Source organism: Anser brachyrhynchus (assembly GCF_964034855.1).
Source record: "Anser brachyrhynchus genome assembly, chromosome: 1".
In the NCBI taxonomy this organism is placed as follows: domain Eukaryota; kingdom Metazoa; phylum Chordata; class Aves; order Anseriformes; family Anatidae; genus Anser; species Anser brachyrhynchus.
The window spans coordinates 190,859,909-190,877,339 of NC_137694.1; the positions used below are offsets into that span (position 1 = coordinate 190,859,909).

Consider the following 17,431-nt stretch of genomic DNA (forward strand, 5'->3'; position numbering starts at 1 on the left):
CATAGCAAACAGAGGGAACAGCATGGAGCTGGGACAGGGGAGGGTCAGGCTGGGGGTTAGGGAAAGGTTCTGCACCCAGAGGGTGGTCGGGCACTGGGACAGGCTCCCCAGGGCAGTGGTCACGGCCCTGAGCCTGCTGGAGTTCAAAAAGCATTTGGACAGTGCTCTCAGACACATGGTTTGGTTTTTGGGTGGTCCTGTGCGGAGCCAGGAGTTGGACACAATGGTCCTTGTGGGTCCCTTCCAACTTGTAGGGATCATCAAATCATAGAATATTCCAGTTTGACTCACGTATGAGCAAATAGTTTCTGTAACCCTGTGGGAGTGGGGGGGAAACAAGGAAGGCTTTTGGGCTTCCAAAAAACAATATATATATGTATGAAACAACCCCAGATTTGAGAGATCTAATTTCCTATGTTATCTTCCCATTAAAAAAAAAAAATACTGGGGGGGGTAGGAATGGCTATTTGCCTTTCAAAAGATGTCTTTTCTTTTCCTTCATGGCAGAGGGAGAAACTTCAGAAACCTCTGTCTTAATCCTGGAACAGATACAGCTCAGCACTGTCTGAAGGCTGCTTGAAACTGCCTGAAGGAATTTAGGACCTGTTTTGGACTCTATCTTGAACCCATTTACTGTACTTAACAAAAGAGAAGGGTGGCTGAAGTCTAGCTGATCAGATTGTTTTAGGAATGTCACTGCGGTGCTCTGTGCATACAAATGAATGTGCTGTCATTGGAAATGGTGGTGATATACAGCTTCAAGCAGTGGTTTGTTTGTTTGGGTCTTCTTCCCTTTCCTCCCCAGGGCTACTTGGCCATGAAAAACTCCTCCAAGTGAGCACATGAGTCATAAGCATAATTTCCTCTAAATGCACAGTGCAATACCCGATAATTAAATATTGAGGAGGCCTGTGATTCTCGTCTTTGCTCACTCTGGAGCAGTTTGAATAAAACAGCGTGTGCCCATTGCAGCCAGGTACTGGCACGTCTGAAGAGCTGAGAGATGATGCAGTACAGATGTAGGTAATCCTCAGCAGTGATGGAATAGGTGGAGCTGAATCCTGATCTGATGGAAAACAAGCGTGTAAGGCTTTGGCAGTGAGGGGCGTTGTGTGAACCCCAGCAGACCTGTGTGGTCATAGCCCCAGCTGGTCCAGTCAGCATCACTCTGCCTAAATCATGTTCACCTTCTCCGGGCTGCAGCAGTTTAGGATACGCTCTACAGGCTTCCTAGAAAAGTCTGTGGAAGCACCGTAGGGTATTTTTTGGAGATCAAGCCACTGAGGGTATTACCTTTCTTTAGAAGAAGGCAGGTAGAGAACGGTAGGGAAAAAGACAATATAATACTTTTAGAAGTCATCCCGTACAGATGCTACAGGCAAGATAGCTGTTAGGGGTGGAGGGAACAACACTAGCATGAGAAATCTAGGCTGGGCTTTGGGGGAAAACTTCTCTAGCTCTACTTATAATGTATGACAGCAGCAGGGGGATAGCAGTACTTAGTACTGCAGTATTAAAGGAACTGATAACTGTATTTTTTTACATAGCATGCATCAAAGGGAAGGATCCACATGAGTTTCTAGCTCAATAAACTTGCTTTCATCCCTGATCTGGTCTTCTGACCAAGGCTGTAGAGCAGAGATAAGACTGGCTGATAGTGCAAAACCTCTTATCTGTCAGGAGGGCTCTTTCCTGCAGCAGGGGACAGGCAGAGGCATGTGATGGTAGCTTTTCTCTTGTCCTTGGTTAAACATACAACTGCTGTTAAATTTTCCTGTTTTGGAAGTCTGCCTTCTACATCCATTAAGCTTAAAAATAGACTTCTCCTACTCGAGGTTATTACTAAGATAATGTTCACAAGTCTGCCTTGAGGTTCGTGCAGATGTATGTCTTCCTTAAGCTGTCTCTAACACTATTAGCTGTCTTCTGGTTTTGTTAGCCCTTAGTGATGCAGATAAGTTGTGAGCAACACAGGATGTTCGGCACTGGATTCCTCATCTGCTGCGTAAGGCTGAGAGCACAGGAACTACTCTTCCAAGCCCCAAATATCCTGCAGCATTTGTATATCTGTTGCATTTTTTCTTGGGGGGGAGGTGGTTTCAATCAGGTCTCCAAATCCTCTGGAAAGTGCCGGATAGTGAAGAGGGCTGTTAGTTCTCACATCAGCATAGATACTCTTGTTTCATGGTCCCGTAGAAGGCAGAAAATGCATGTTGGTGACAAAAAATGAATCTCTGAGAAATGTGCTACCTCCCTGCATGCCCTCCTCATATTGTGATGGTGATGTAGAACAGCAGTCACTTGGCAGCATACCTGTTACTCCTAGAGCTCTGAAAGAGTTAGCCTGAAATTATTTCAACTTCTGTTTGGAGTCACCCCCATGTTGTCCACTCTGCACTGATGTTGTTATTCCTTGGTTTTCCTGCTGGAGCAGAGCAGTGGGGCTGCATGGGTTATGCTCCTAGCTCTGGGACGCAGTGCAGAGCTCTGCACACACACTGAATGACCCCTCCACCGCGTTAGGATTGCTTGGCAGTCCTTGGTCTGAAGGTGGCTGGGTAAAATGGTGTCTCATTAATTAACAGCATTAATCCTGTTCTTGCATCACTCCAGACTTCACCACAATTAGTAGGTATCACATTAGAAAAAGGTGCTTATGAGTTAAATATTTTTAAGAACATGATAGCCTGATTTTTTTATTAGCTTCTACAATAGGCATTTACAAAGATGCTGTTTTCTGCAAGGCTGCTGCATAAGGCAGCCGAAACTAGATTGCAATTAGTGACAATGAATTAGTTGCCAATTTCCTCCCCGAATGTTTCCATTAGCAGTCCCACTAACAGTTGTAGTGAACCTTTAATGAATACAGTAAGCCACATAACCCACACAAATCTGCATGTCTTGAGAGGTGGTAATGGTACCACGCAGTTGGGTTTTCCATCTGATTTACAAAGTATTTTGTCGATATCTTGGTTTGCTTTTTCTTCTAAAGATGTTCCTTCAATGAGGAGAATAGGGAACGAGATTTTCTTTTGTGTCTACATGGCTCTGTGTTAAGCACACTTGAAGGAAGGCTGAAGTAGCGCATTAGTAAGGGTATACTGGATTAATAGTGTGTTGTTTTTAGTTAAACACTCAATCCTTAGAATTTAGCACAGTGCTGGAGTACCCTCTTGGGCAAGATGAGTGCCTTGCAAAGGCATTTTAGTGGCTTGTGCAAGCAGTGAAACACCTCCACATTGCAGGTGGAATCTGTTCCATGGCCATCCAGAGGCACGTCTAAGTATTCAAGATGATTACTCAAATGTGTAAGTCTGTACTGAATTGCAGGTCCTTCATCGAGCAGAGGCAGGATCAGGTAAAATTGGACCTTGTTTCTGCAATAGTTGAGCCAAAATGAACTCTAGAGGGTCCTAATCTTTACTTCCTGCAAGTGATCCTTTGCTTTCATAGAGTTCCATCGCAGAACAGGTTGGGTTGGAAGGGACCTTAAAGCCCACCCAGTTCCACCCCCCTGCCATGGGCAGGGACACCTCCCACCAGACCAGGTTGCCCAAAGCCCCATCCAGCCTGGCCTTGAACACCTCCAGGGATGGGGCATCCACAGCTTCTCTGGGCAGCCTGTGCCAGGGCCTCACCACCCTCTGAGGGAAGAATTTCCTCCTAACATCTCATCTACCTCTCCCCTCTTTTAGTTTAAAGTTGTTAACCCCGTGTCCTATCACTCCACTCCCTGACAAAGAGTCCCTCTCCAGCTTTCCTGTAGGCCCCCTTTAGGCACTGGAAGGCCGCTGTAAGGTCTCCCTGGAGCCTTCTCTTCTCCAGGCTGAACAACCCCAACTCTCTCAGCCTGTCCTCATAGGAGAGGGGCTCCAGCCGTCTGATCATCTTCGTAGCCCTCCTCTGGACTCGCTCTTATACTTACTTCCATGCCCTTCTTGTGCTGGGGGCCCCAGAGCTGAACGCAGGGCTCCAGGTGGGGTCTCACAAGAGCAGAGCAGAGGGGGACAATCCCCTCCCTCACCCCGCTGGCCACACTGCTTTTGATGCAGCCCAAGGTACAGGTGGCTTTCTGGGCTGCAAGCGCACATTGCCAGCTCATGTTGAGCTTTTCATGTACGAACACCCCCAGGCTTTTCTCCTCAGGGCTGCTCTCCATCCATTCTGGGCTTTGTTCAGCTGTTCTGGATCTCCTCTGTGGTAACTGACACCAGCTTTCCTCAAGACCTGGTGTCAGACTGTTTATGTGCAGATGCCAGAAGGCAACTACCCTTGCTTTTCAGGCTGCCTGCTTGCAGATTCCTCAGCTTCTTCAAAGCAATCATTTTTTTTTTGCTGTATGGAGTTGCTGTGGCTCCGCCAGCCACCAGACCTTTTCTGAAGGGCCTCAGTCCTGCACCAAACCCGTCCTAAGAAACCTGCCGGGCCGAGGCTGTGCACGGCCTCATGTTTAACCTCCGGCACGCCATCTTCGGGCCTGTAACTTCCATTTGGGTGTTGGCTGAGGGCTCTAGGTTAGGCCCTGTGCTTTTCTTAGGCAAGAGCTGCCCGGGGATGTAGCTGCTCAGGGTTAGTGCAGTGGCCTCGAGTTTTAAAAGCCGTCTCTGTACAGCGCCTCAGCAGGCAGATGGCTTCTCTGGCCTGTTAGAGGGCTTCAGGGCAGGTGTAGGCCAAGTGCTACAGCCACAGGGCATGAGGAACGCTTTTCTTCCCTCTATCCCGTTGACTCTGAGCAGGTTTTGTTAAAGGCCTTTCCCCTGTGTGGCAATCCAGAGTTCTCGCTTCTAGAAATACAAAGCGAGCTAAATCGACTCTATAGCATTGTTGATGCGAGTTACTTTAATGTGTAAATAAAGTCAAGAAGCTGTAATGACTTCAAGCTACTTAAACTGGAATGACTTTAACAGGGTAAATACTGCTGCCTGTTTTTATTCCGTAGGTTATTAAGAACAGAAGGATGGAATAAACGTGTTCTTTTATTGATAGCGTTTTATTATTTGCAGGTACTTCATCTTCTTTATCTACATCAATATTTTAGCTTTCTAAAGTGGAAAGCTTATTTAATATGGAAGCAATGCTTTTGGGACAAAAGCATTGACAAGTGAATCGCAAGGTATATATATATATATATAAAGTCATGCTTCTTCAGCTTATGTCTTGGAGGTTCCCAAGATGGTAGTAGAGCACAAGGTAGATGTCAGGGTAATGGTTCACTAATATTTTTAAATAATAGATGTACCTAGGCATTACTCCTCTTTACTTAAAGGCTTGGCTTCTGTGACTGGTTTTATGTTAACTCTACTACATGTTTACATAAAGGAAGCTGTCTCTGTATCTGGACAGCAATTCCAGTTGGCAGACAGTGAGTCAAATGTTGGTTGTCCAGCTAGTGAAATCTAAATTTGTTCATGCCGCAAGCTTTTTTTTTCCTGGAGTGATTGTAAATGAGTATTTGAAGAGCTGTGTTCTGGGAGTCCTGGGTGTCTTTATGCTTCCATAAATGCAATGATCATAGATGAAATCAAGCGATTAAGCTGTACTTCTGGGTTTACACAGCAGGGTGATCTTGCAGTACAAGTACAGAAGTGGCTTTGAAATTGCAACTAGCTCATGTATTTCATCATCCGATATGTTGGCACTACAGGGGTGGACATACTAGCAGTAAGCATAGATGTGATCCTGCTTCAAGACTGGAAGGCTGCTGGAGAGCTTGCAGAGCAGAGGTTCACTACGTAAGAGCAGTTAATGTCTGTCCCTGCCTTCTTTGGCCATTAGTGTAGGAATGTGGGTGAGCGTTATCCTATCTCAGGTTAAAGATAAAACTGGTTTGTTGCTTTGCTGTTGCTCGTTGAATTGTTCTTTGTGGAGCTGAAAGCACTTTGTAAACAGCAAGGACATTTTTTCCACACACAGGTAGTATCAACATAATCTGGTAAGAAATGGAGCTTTATGGGGAGTTTCTCTTCCTTTACATGCTGGGTGATTTTTATTTATTTTTTTAAGAAGAAGTTTTCTAAGATGTTACCTGCCCATGAATATGTGTAGACAGGGCTGTGTTTAGAGCTGTACCATAAGACATACTTATGTATGTGTACTTGTGTAGTGAGCGGTAAGCAAGAAGCGCAGATTTGGTAGTTATTGGACAAAAATATTCTTGTTGCTTTCTTCAGAATTTGTAGCATTTTATGATGTGCTTGTTTAACTGGAAGTAATCATTAAAAATAATGCTTCCACAAACTGTTCTTCTATCAGACAAGTTGTGGGGGGCTTCAGGACAAAGTACTATCTCTGTTGTGGGACTTTGTGTGCTTCTTGGCTATGAACCTCAAGATTAAGGCCTGAAGTGAAACCCTTGGGCTGAATGAATGTTTCAGTGCCTTGTTGGATTTTGGCAACCTGGGGAACTGAGTTCTGAAACTAGAAAGCTTCTCCAAGCTGTAATCACTTCTTGTGACTTTTTTTTAAAAAAAAAAAAAACTTGAAAGCTGGCTGTGGGCTGTGTACTGGAGGAGCAAAAGCCATTCCTTACCTGTGCCAAGTCGGTGGGCTGCATTTCATACTTCGGGCAGCCTCTGGCGAGTGGGAGGAAGGAGCCTTGCTCTTCAGACCTGCTGTGCTTGGGGTGTGATGGGAAGGCCCAGGCGCTGGCCTTGACCAAGTCCAAACACATTCCCAGTTCTGGTGGATACGGGGCTGATATCAGCATGGGGAGGGTGGATGTGCCAAGCCTTATCACATAGTTCTCCATTGCCACTGTGGCAGTTTATCTTTGCAGAAGGCCCACAGGCTTTTTGCTTTCTTACAGGCAGGACTCCCAACAGCATCAGGTTTCTTTTCCTGGGCTGTGCGTGCTACGTGTCCAGATGAATGAAGTGAGCATTGGTGTCTGGAACAAAAGGAGATCAAAGAAAAGACAGCTTGCCCTGAAGTCATAGCTATTGCATGAAACTCTGAAAGCCAGATCTTCTTTATCACATCTGTAGCTTCTGGTTATCAGATTTGACTGCTTTGTTTGGAGAGCAGAGGGCCAGAGGTAGTAGCCGAAGGGAGATCTTCCCTCAGAAAGAAGTGGAGGTGAGGGAAGAGGATGGTATGACTGCAGCAGGAGGTGTGAATGGTGAGAGATGAGGCAATTCTTGTCTCCTTCAGCTGAAACCTGGCAGTTCTGGGTGCAATCAGAATCCTCACTTGCACTGGGATGAGAGTGATGTGTAAAAGCAAGGAGGTTTAAACGTGACTTGCAAAGGATAGCTGGTGTTGCCCGGTAGAGAGAAGCTTGTGGTACAGGAACAGCGTTTCCATCGGGCTTATTTTTCTCAAACTCTGTTCTCAAAAGTCGCAATGCAATGTTTTGTGACAACCTAGGATACAAGATTTGTTTGCAAGCATCTTTCTCCTGTTGAATGCAGCTGAAATGGCTGCAGGGGAATAGAAAAGCTGACTTTGAATCAGGCCTGTTATAAGCCTGATTCTCAAAAGATGGTGAGCAGATGGGACCAGGTACCTTAATCTCCAGGAGAAGGATGGCTCACAAAACAAGGGGCAGCTCAACCTGGCTGTCTTTTCAGGCTCCTGTTCTGCATTGGGAAACCAATTTCCATTGCACTTCTTCCCCTCCCACCTTTTGAAAAGAAACCAATATGCCAAGTAATTCTTACAGATTAAAGGTTTTGTGGAGACGGGGAATATAAAAGCCTCCTTTAGAGGGTTGCTAGATTTTAATAAATATCATGTTTAGAGATTTTATTTTATATCATTTGCTGAGTCCTCTATAGATGTTGTGGTGATATGGGCTCTGGTGCACAATCAGTACATATAATTAAAAAAAAAATTAATCCATTTTTCCATTTCCAAAAAAATAGTAATCCATAAACAGATGAATTGACTGATTCATCACTGGAGACATGTATCTTACTCAAACACCATTAGAGCGCAGAACAAGAGACTGGAAATTGATTTTTTTTTTTCTTATATTTATACTGCGTGTGTTTGCATGCATGTGCTTACTGTTTCCTGACTTGAGGCATGCTGTCAGTAACCTGGAGATTGTTTGATTAAAAATTAACTGGGAATTGAAAATTCTCATATTAAATGACTCGAGGTTACACTACGGTCTCCCTATGTGCTGAGCTGCTCTGCGAATTAATTCGCTTTCCAGTCCATGGTAAAGAACATGAATCTTTGATTATACAAGCCGGGGAAATACGCTTAAAAGAAAACCTCCACGTAATGTTTTGTTAATAACAAGTGCCTGCTGGAAGGCTTGTCTTCCTGAAGTTGCAGGCAGTTGTGGCACATCTGGCAGTGTTTATCACGAGAATGTAAAACTGGCACGAGATCCAAGTGCTACCTAATGGCTCCTGGAATAGCTGCTTTATACCAACCTTGGAGGGATAAATACTAGAGGAGGACTAAGAACAGGCTTCTGAACTTGAACCCCCAGCTACGAGCAGACAACCAGACATTGGTTATGCCTGAACATTTGGCTGGAGATAGGTATTCAGGTGCAAGTAGCTGAAGCTGTTAATCCACTGGAGTCCTGGTTTCGGCTGGGATGGAGTTAACTTTCTTCCTAGTAGCTGGTGTGGTGCCGTGTTTTGGAATTAGGCTGAGAGCAATGCTGATAACACCCCGATGTTTTAGTTGTTGCAGGGCAGTGTTTGCGCAGAGCCAAGGCCTTTCAGCTCCTCGTGCTGCCATGCGAGGTACCTGGGGGTGCACAGGGAGCTGGGAGGGGACACAGCCGGGAGCTGGCCAAAGGGACATCCCATGCCATGTGGCGTCATGGTCAGCAATAAAATTGGGGGGGCTGGACGGGGGGGCTGCTGTTGTTTGGGACGGGCTGGGCATCGGTCGGCTGGTGGTGAGCAATTGCGAAGTGCTTCACTTGCTTTTATTCTTCCCTTGCATCTCGTTTTTTTTTCTTATTAATCTGTCCTTATCTCAACCTCCGAGTGCCTGTGCTTTTACCTTTCTCTGATTCTCTCCCCAGTCCTGCTGGGAGGGGTGGGTGAGAGATGGGCTGTGTGGTGCGGAGCTGCCGCCGGGTTAAGCCCCAACGCCTGCTCGTGGTCATTTGAAATGCATCTGAAAAGTTGGTCCTGTGATCGGGAAAGCTGAGCTTGAACTTGTGGGGTTTGATCTACCAGTAAATGAATCTTAAATCACTTTAATGTTTTGTGTGACAAACATTGTGAGCAGCAGGAGAACGGTTAAATACTGTAATTAGGTGCTCCCCCCACTCATTCTGTCTGTTCTGAGACAGCGTGCTAGGGCTTTCTAACCTCCTGGAATGAACTAGCAGGTAAGCTAGTACTGCATGGGGCTGTGACATGTAATAGCTGGAGAGCTTGCCAGTTCATCCCAGCACAGCTCCCATGGGTTTCAGCTGTACCGAATCTATCCTGAAATTACTCCAACACGGGCTTTCTAATGGTATGTAAACCAAATGTCATCTGTATTTCTGTTGTAAGGTACTCAGGATCTAAATGGCTTCATAACAAACACAATTAGTCTAAACAGAGCTGTAAAGAATAATGCCCAAGTCCGAAGTCTTGTAGCAGACAACGATTTCTACAGTAATTGCTAACTGGTATGGTTTGTGGCCAGTACTCAGGGAGTCACCGGAGCAGGAATAAATGCACTTAAGCTGGTTGTGGCATTCCTTCTGGCTCGTGGTCCTTCTCATTGGCTTGCCAGAAACTTGGCTTATTTACTTCCTTTTCCACGGTGAAGTGCCAGGAGTGAAGAGGGAGCAAAGTGCTTGCTTTATGACTTTCTGCTCACTTGGTGGAACCAGCTGTGCTGCTGGCTGCGGGCCCTGCGCGGGTTTCCAGGGCTGCGCTGGGCTTCATGCTGCCCCTTGTACTGCCTGGGCAAAGGGGAGATGCACAGCTCACCAGCCATTTGTGGAGGTGTATTTAAGTGGTTCCTCCACGCGGAGTGAAGGTTTGGAGGGCTCAGCGTGCAGTGAAGTGGTCGTGAGTTTCAGGGCTAGGGGCGTGGGAGTAGTTCTGGGACCAGATCTGAGCTTGAATTATGTTCAGTAGCTTAAACTCTGTGGAGTCCTTAAACTCTGTGGAGTCCTTTTCCTTGAGGAGCACAAATATTTTACTTCCTACAGAAAGAAAACCTCCATTTATTGGGACTCCCATCAGTGGATGTGAAGTTCAGCTCTTCCAACAGTATGCTCCTGGCCTCCAGAAGTGCTTGCCTTTCACCAATGAATCAGAGAACGACGATGCAGTAGGACACTTAATAGCTTAAGAAAACTAGAAATAAGAGAAAACACTTGACATACCGATGCTCATTAAGTTACTCACCCTATATTTAACTTCAAATTATTTAAAATAAGGACAGCAGTGAAGCTTTGAATATCACTGCAGCTAGTGAGGTTCTTTTTTGTTTAGGGATTGAGCAGCCAGCATCGCTAGGTGAGCACAGCTGGAAGGAGCCTCTTCAAGTTTTGGTATTTAGGAGACAGCGGCAGCAGTGCTGCTGTTAGATGCAGTAACCTCTGCTCCAGCACATTTGGCCCACAAGAGCAGGTGTAGGCTCCTCTCTGAGAAACTCAGGCTGCCTTAAGGAGCAAAGCGTGGGAAATGGAGAGTGGGAGGGAAAGAGGCTGCCAGGATAAGAATCACCCTTTAAAAGTTTCTGTTCTGCTCCCTAAGGATATCAGGATGCTTACCAAAAAAAGACCAGCCTCTGCACTGCAGCTGTATTTCAGTAAGCACCCAGTAAGCTCTTACAGTTGCAAATGGCATGACTGTTTTTAATACAGCCTCTCACAGGGAATGAACCAGCTGCTGTCTGCTAGACACTTCCCTTAAGAGCCCTTGCCCTAAGGCAGGGAGGCACAAGACCCGCAGGAATTGCAGCAGAGCTGTGCCCAGTTCCCAGCAGAATTTCCCAGTAACTTTCCATTTTATATGGCCTTACTTGAGTTTATATCCAATGTGCTTTATCCAAGTATCACAATGTTCCTGAGGAAAGCTAAGCGCTGGTCTCAACTCTGTGGCATTTAAACGACTGTAGTCATTAAAACAACTGTAGTCATTACAGTGATAGCCATATATGTGAGGATGTTGTGCAGTTACCCAGGAACATGTTGAACTAAAACTTTTCCTCTTTCAGATTGGGCACATTTGGTCTTTCAGTGTGGGCAGCCCAGCTGAGGACCACGTGTAGACTCGTGTTTGTGGAATGCCATAGCCATGCTGGTCAAGAGGTTAAAGCTTTCTTGCTGTGAAGAAATACTAGAATGCTTTACATCTTAAGACAATGTCAAAGCGCTCTTGAACATAAAACATGGTTTGTAAATTACCCCATGATTTCTAGCAAAATACTGTAAGGGATATGGTTGGTTTTGTAGGGAACCAAGGCCAGGGGAGGACTAAAACTTGCTTGAATTCTTGGGGCTGGGTTTCTGGGAAACTGAAGAGCTCAGAAATTATTTAAGTACTATTATCTAAAGGGTTCCTTCAGTACCAAAACATTTAATGGTATTTGACTCAAAGAATAGCTGAATTTTGTAAATGGCATGTCTGATATATTGATCTCAGAGATAGGGATGCTGGAAGTGACTGGAAAGGGTCTGGACCCTGTTAGCCGAGGGAGATCTCTTGCGCTGCCAAAGGGCTGCGCAGCTCTGACCGACCTCGGCCCTTTCTGCCAAATGCCCTGACTGCAAAAAAGGAGCCGTCTTTTGGTGGCCAGGCATACTGAGACTGAACTAAATCTCTGATGTAGGTGGTTAGAGGTTTTCTTTTGGTGTGCTTATGCTGGTGACTATCTGAAGTATTTGCAGTTGCTTAGTACTTCGTTAGTAAATCCAGCTGTGCAGTCCTGGCTTATTCTAGCACGTAGTTCTGATCGTATAATCACAAGGTCGCTGTAGGAGCAGACAGTGTAATTCTGCAGCTGATCTGGTATTTAGTTACTCGCTGGGGTTGTTAATAAGTTCGTTCGAGTGAGGAATTACATGTCTCTCTGTTCTGTTTGCAAGCGTGTTTTTTTATCAAGTCCTTATAGTTCTTTAATGTACCCAATAAATGGGATACCGAGTGAATACTAAGCTGGTAAAAGGTTGTTGTGGCTCTGTATACTAACTTAAGCTTATTTTCAAGTCTGCTATTTTACCAGAGCAAATGTTGGACTCAGAAGGACTTATACTGTGCTGAATTATCACTAACCTTCATGCAATGGCATCTGTTACGTCAGGACTGAACTTTGTTTTCAGAGTTAAAACAAATTCCAAGTGCTTCAGCTTCATGATACTTCAGATCAGCTGCATGTTGGAGCTCTAGCACAATTTCCAGGTGGTACAGGGGGAAATGAACCTGCACTGCAAAACAATTTAGCTGTGATAGCAGAGAACCCTGACGACTCTTAATATGAAGGGTCAGGGACAACAAGATAAGGTGTATGTTGTTTTTTTTTAAAGAGCAAAAAACAAGTCCCCAAACCATCATTTTAAAATATAGTGATGTTTTAAAAACAAAGCATTAAAAAACCTTTTAAAACTTTTTTTTTTTTTAACTGACTCACTCTTTCAGTTCCTGGAGCTGACAGTACTGACTGGCTGATACTCAGCATTATCCATGGACGGATTTCCCGTAATAAAAAGCAGTATTGATACAAGGCAGTGCACTGTTGATGGTAAACGTGCCAACAGTACTAGCCTAAAAGACTCCTGCCTTTTCTTGAGTGTACCCTGCAAATGGTTTGTCTCCTACTCGTTCTGAGTAATGCTAAGGGGGTATGCGTGAGCCACCAAAGGATGTCTCAGAGGTTTAGCAACAGATATATTCAGAGAGAATTTGAGCTGGATCACTCTGCTTGATGAGGAATACTATGCAGTTTGGGTGGAGGAACTTGAATTTTATTTGGTACTTTTATTCTAGAATGATTTTGGAGTAGTCGCAAGAGGCTAATGGCAAGTATATGCTGAGGTACTCTTTTCTTACTGATGTTCTTTGAAATAAAATGTAACGAGTTCATACCCATCTTCAGGACCACAAAACCAGTCAGTATAGAGAGTGATAGCATGGGTACGTCAGTCTCTGTCCTACCAAACACGCATACCTGTCAGGTCTATTATATCAAAGAAAAAAGGTGTTATCTTGCGAGATTTGAAATTACGGTATCAGTGCAGTACAAGTGTTTAGATAAGGCTTTTTGTCTTTGAAAAGAAATAACATGACAAAGGTGAGTGATCTAATTATATCCTCATATAATCCTTTATTTTGATCAGGTGTTCTTTATAGCAGTTTTTTCTGCCCAAAATACATACATCAGGCTTACAGATATGCACAGCAGACAAGAACTCTATCTATGTAAGTATCAGCTTCTAAGTTGAGAAAAATCTGAAGGAAGCTTTATTAGAGAGCATGAGGTACAATTTTTGCTGCTTTACATTTAAAAAAATGAAAATACTTTGGCTAACTTGGGTTGTAATTTCATCCAGAATGATTTTAGGCAGGCGTTACAGAGGCCTCTTCAGTTGTAGCTGAGCCTTTGAGGTCGGGTGCTGGAATCTGGGGTGGCTGTGACAGCTCTGAGGCTGTAGAGAGCAAGTCAAACCCAGGGCAGAAATCAGTCGGCATCCTGCTGGGACGGATCTGGGCCAGGCCAAGCTGGTGTTATTAGCTTTCCTACCTCTGTGTGTGCTACTGTTGCAGTCTGCTTTCAGATCTTGCTGGCCTGGAGAAGGTGAGATAAGTGGGTTTGGTTTGAGATAAGTCATTCATGTGCCCTATAATAGGGAATCACTAATCTAGGCTAGCCAAGGCTAGCCTGGGTACAGCTGTACACAAAGCACAAACAGATACAATACTTCTTGCTCACGGATTCATCTATGTAGGGAATAGATAGTGTTCCCAAACATTGTGCTCAGATGTTTTCCTCATGCATTATGCAACTCTTCCCTAATGAAAGCTAGATAAGAGCAACTAAAATTTTGAGTATCTTCCTCTCCTGAGGAAAAAAAAACACTTACTTGTAGCTAGCAGTATCTGCCATGATTTCCTGTCATTGTCTTGCTCATGAATATTTGATGCCCGTTACTTGATGATCTCTTACCAGCCTTAGCTGTGCCACTTGCCAGGTGATGCTCAGGCTTCCTGCTCTGCCCAGCTTCCAGCCCGGGGTAGGGGATGGGCTTCACACGTGGCTTCTGAGAGACTGAACTGACCCCGCTGTGGCTTCTTACCTGCTGTGGTCCTTACCTGCTGTCTGTCTGTCCCAGTGCTCTCAGCTGTCCTAGCACAACTGCAGCCCTTCACTAAACATACCCAGGGTATCCTAAAGGGGCCCTGACTGCTTGTGCTGGGTTTGTGGCAAGGGTTTGGTAGCAGGGGCCTGCAGGGGTGGCTTCTGTGAGCAGAGCCCAGCAGCTGCCCCGTGTCAGATCAGAGCCAGCTCCAGACAGCTCCAAAGTGACCAACTGCTGGCCAGAGGCAAGCCAGTGAGTGATGCTGGTTGGGCCTCTGGGAGAGCAGATTGAAGGAAGGGGGCAAAAAAACACACTGCACAATGTCAGCTGGGAGAGAGGGGCGAGAGCTGAGAGAGAAGCAGCCCTGCAGCCCCCAAGGTGAGTGCAGCAGGAGGGCAGGAGGTGCTCCAGGCACGCAGCAGCAGTTCCCCTGCGGCCCGTGGAGAGGCCCCTGGTGGAGCAGGCTGTCCCCCTGCAGCCCATGGGTCCCACATGGAGCAGATATCCACGCTGCATCAGCATGAGGTCCTCCACAGGGAAGTGTCCTGGAGATCATATACTTTGTTTGAATGGTAACTTAGGTTATGATCCAAAAAGCCAAATCCTTGCTGCCTTAAAAGGGTGTCTTGTGAGGCTTTTAGCACGCAGCTGATGCTTCCTTTTCTAGTCCCTATCCCAAAAGCAAACCAATGGTCTGCAGGGGGACAGTGGAACGGATGGGGGAAGGACCCTGTAAAGCTGCTGTAGGAGCCATGTAAGTCCCCGTGACTATAAAGCCAGGCTCATACTAATAGGTTTACTACAGGTGAAAAAGAAGTGAAAACTACTTTCCATCTTTAAAGGCAAAGGACTTTTAATAGCTGAAGTGAGAGCTGAATAGGTTTTTAACCTTATTGTTTGATATCCAAAATACTTGTTCAGAAGCAAGGAAAAGTTTAAAAAAAGAAAATGCTTTTTCTACCTGCAGAGATGAATTGATCTCATAACCTCTAACACTACAGATAGCAGCTTCAAAGGGAACAGAAGTAGAGTTGTATTATGTCCTTCTATTAGGATTTTACCTTGTGGAATTTGCTTTGAAAGTCGGTCTGGAAGGGTCAGAGTCCAGGAGGGGGTGGACGGTTGTTTCAAGTGCAAGAACACAGGATGATGTTGAATTCCCCTTTTTTTCTGAAATATATTAAAATGCTCCAAGGCGAGCCACAGGAGTCTCTGTGCAGGGGCATATACACAGTCACGTAATCCACAGTGTCCTACTGTGAATCGAATGCAGAGCAATTTGAAAGTGCAAAACATATATTTCACAGATTGCCATGAGGATCACTTTAATCAGCTTTGAGACCTGCTAATGCTGTAGAGATCTTTGAAGGACTACTGCTGTTTTCATCTTCGTGCAGCTGGTGCAAGACGGAACGAACATCATGTCTCTGTGCCATCGCTGGAAGAGATGCATCTCTATAGGTAACAGTACAACGGGCAGCTGCTTTGGCGCATTATTCTGAACTGTGGGTGGACAGAATGAAGAACAGCAGCTTTGGGAATGCTTTAGAGCAAAAGGTCAGCGTGTATTCGGTAAACCTTTCTAATCTGGCATTGGCTGGAAGCCAATGTCACAGGCCTCGGAGCTTTTAGTAGGGAAGCATCAGAATATGGAGAGCTTTACATCATCAGCATACAGAGAGGAAAACATTTCTGTCTTGTTTAAATTGTTCTCTTAGAAATCAAGATCAGCTGTGCTTGCAGCTGATACGTTTAAAGCTGTTAGTAAATTATAACAGATGCATTATGGAAATGAAAAAAAAAAAAAAAAGCACTCATGTGCCAGAATGCTAATAGAATTATGATGTGCTGAAGATATTTTTAGCTTCAACCAATATTAATACAGGGAAATGTGCCTCAAAAATGGGAGGAGAGCAGACTTAACTGTAAGGATTAGTTGTGACTTATGCTAGGGAGGTTTCTGATGTCTGTTTCTGAAATATTCTTGTAATGACTTGTAATAGATCCACCATGTTTGATACTTGTATGCGTGGCCCACAAATAGAATTACCAGTTACAGTTCTCTAAGGTGGCATTTTAGCACTTCTGTCAGATACGGGGTCTTCCTTGGTCGGTGGGATTATTCAGAAGAGATGCATATTCTTTTTCCAAGTATCAGAATCCAGTTTAGTTGTAACTTCTGCCACCTCATGTTCACTTTTTAAATTGCTTTGGTAAAGAAATTTCTGATAAAATTCCAGGAACTGTAAATAATGATACTGGAAGAAGGGAGTGGAATTACCAGTGTGTGTTTTCAAGTGCTGTGGTTGCAGTGTTACAGTTAAGATTGTTCCTTTGAATAGGAAGATTTTGAGCTGAAAATTCAAAATGAACTTTGTAAAACCGTCTCCGTCCAAGAGGCTGAAAGTCCGTGCAGAATGGACATGGTATGTGTTTTCAGGAGTGTGGATAGTGGAGTCCGCATTTGGTCTGTTGCCTTCTAGGTAAAAAGTTTCTAAGTTACATTAAATAAAAGAGCTCTAAATCCAGTGTTCTCTAAACCCTCTGGAAAGGAAAAGGATTTGTATTCAGTGCATTCTAATGTGTGCAGCTGTGTTTTGAGCTTCACTACCAGTTAGCAGGCAATGCTGATTCAGGATTATTTAAACAAGAGAAAAGAGCAGAGCAGTGTTGGATGAGGTGCGATGCCATCAGTAGGTGAGCAGAAACACAGTTCTCCCAGGTCTCAAAACTGGGTAAACCTCAAACAAGAACACCAGTGCTTGGTATTCCAAGTTCTCATGGGATGTTGGATAAGTTGAAGATGGGAGGTAACAAAGCATGCTTATGTGTTGCTACTGGGACATGTGTCTTTTAGAAACTGTTTCCCCATTATCTCCTTCAAAGCCACCTTACGGGGCTTGTTTCAGGTATGTGCTGTAAGCTGGAAGAACTTGATGATGAACTTCTGGCAGTGTACCTTTAACTCAGCCTTAGTGCCTTTATACTACCTGCGAAGCTGTTGGAAACCTGGAGCGTCTGGATCTTGGATTCAACTCTGAAAGTTGCCTACAAGTTGGAGAAAAGCCTATTATTAGAACCAGCTATTAGAAAACTGATTGCACTTGAAGATGTTTTTGGCTTTGGACCTGAGGAGTTTCAGGGCCAGCTTGGGAGGCTCCTTGGGCTTTCTGGAGCTGTAGAACTTATTACTTATTTAAATTTCTGGTGTTGAAC

General features: G+C 44.8%; 1 protein-coding gene across 9 annotated transcripts in view; it reads left to right on the plus strand.

Annotated features, from left to right (window-relative positions):
* The window catches only part of LOC308188400 (phospholipid-transporting ATPase IB-like), a 56,784-nt gene that overhangs the window by 12,102 nt on the left and 27,251 nt on the right, over positions 1 to 17,431 (plus strand). The window contains exons 1-2 of one of the 9 annotated variants that reach the window (XM_080577356.1): positions 8,612 to 8,705; positions 15,523 to 15,676. The exons of 1 other annotated variant lie outside the window; for it this stretch is intronic. In XM_080577356.1, the coding sequence (XP_080433482.1) occupies positions 15,637 to 15,676 (40 nt within the window). In that variant the 5' untranslated portion in view covers positions 8,612 to 8,705; positions 15,523 to 15,636. Of the gene's footprint in view, positions 1 to 8,611; positions 8,864 to 14,141; positions 14,594 to 15,522; positions 15,677 to 17,431 lie in introns of those variants that run through there. 7 more of the 9 variants (XM_080577357.1, XM_080577355.1, XM_080577358.1 and 4 more) reach the window with 7 other exon arrangements.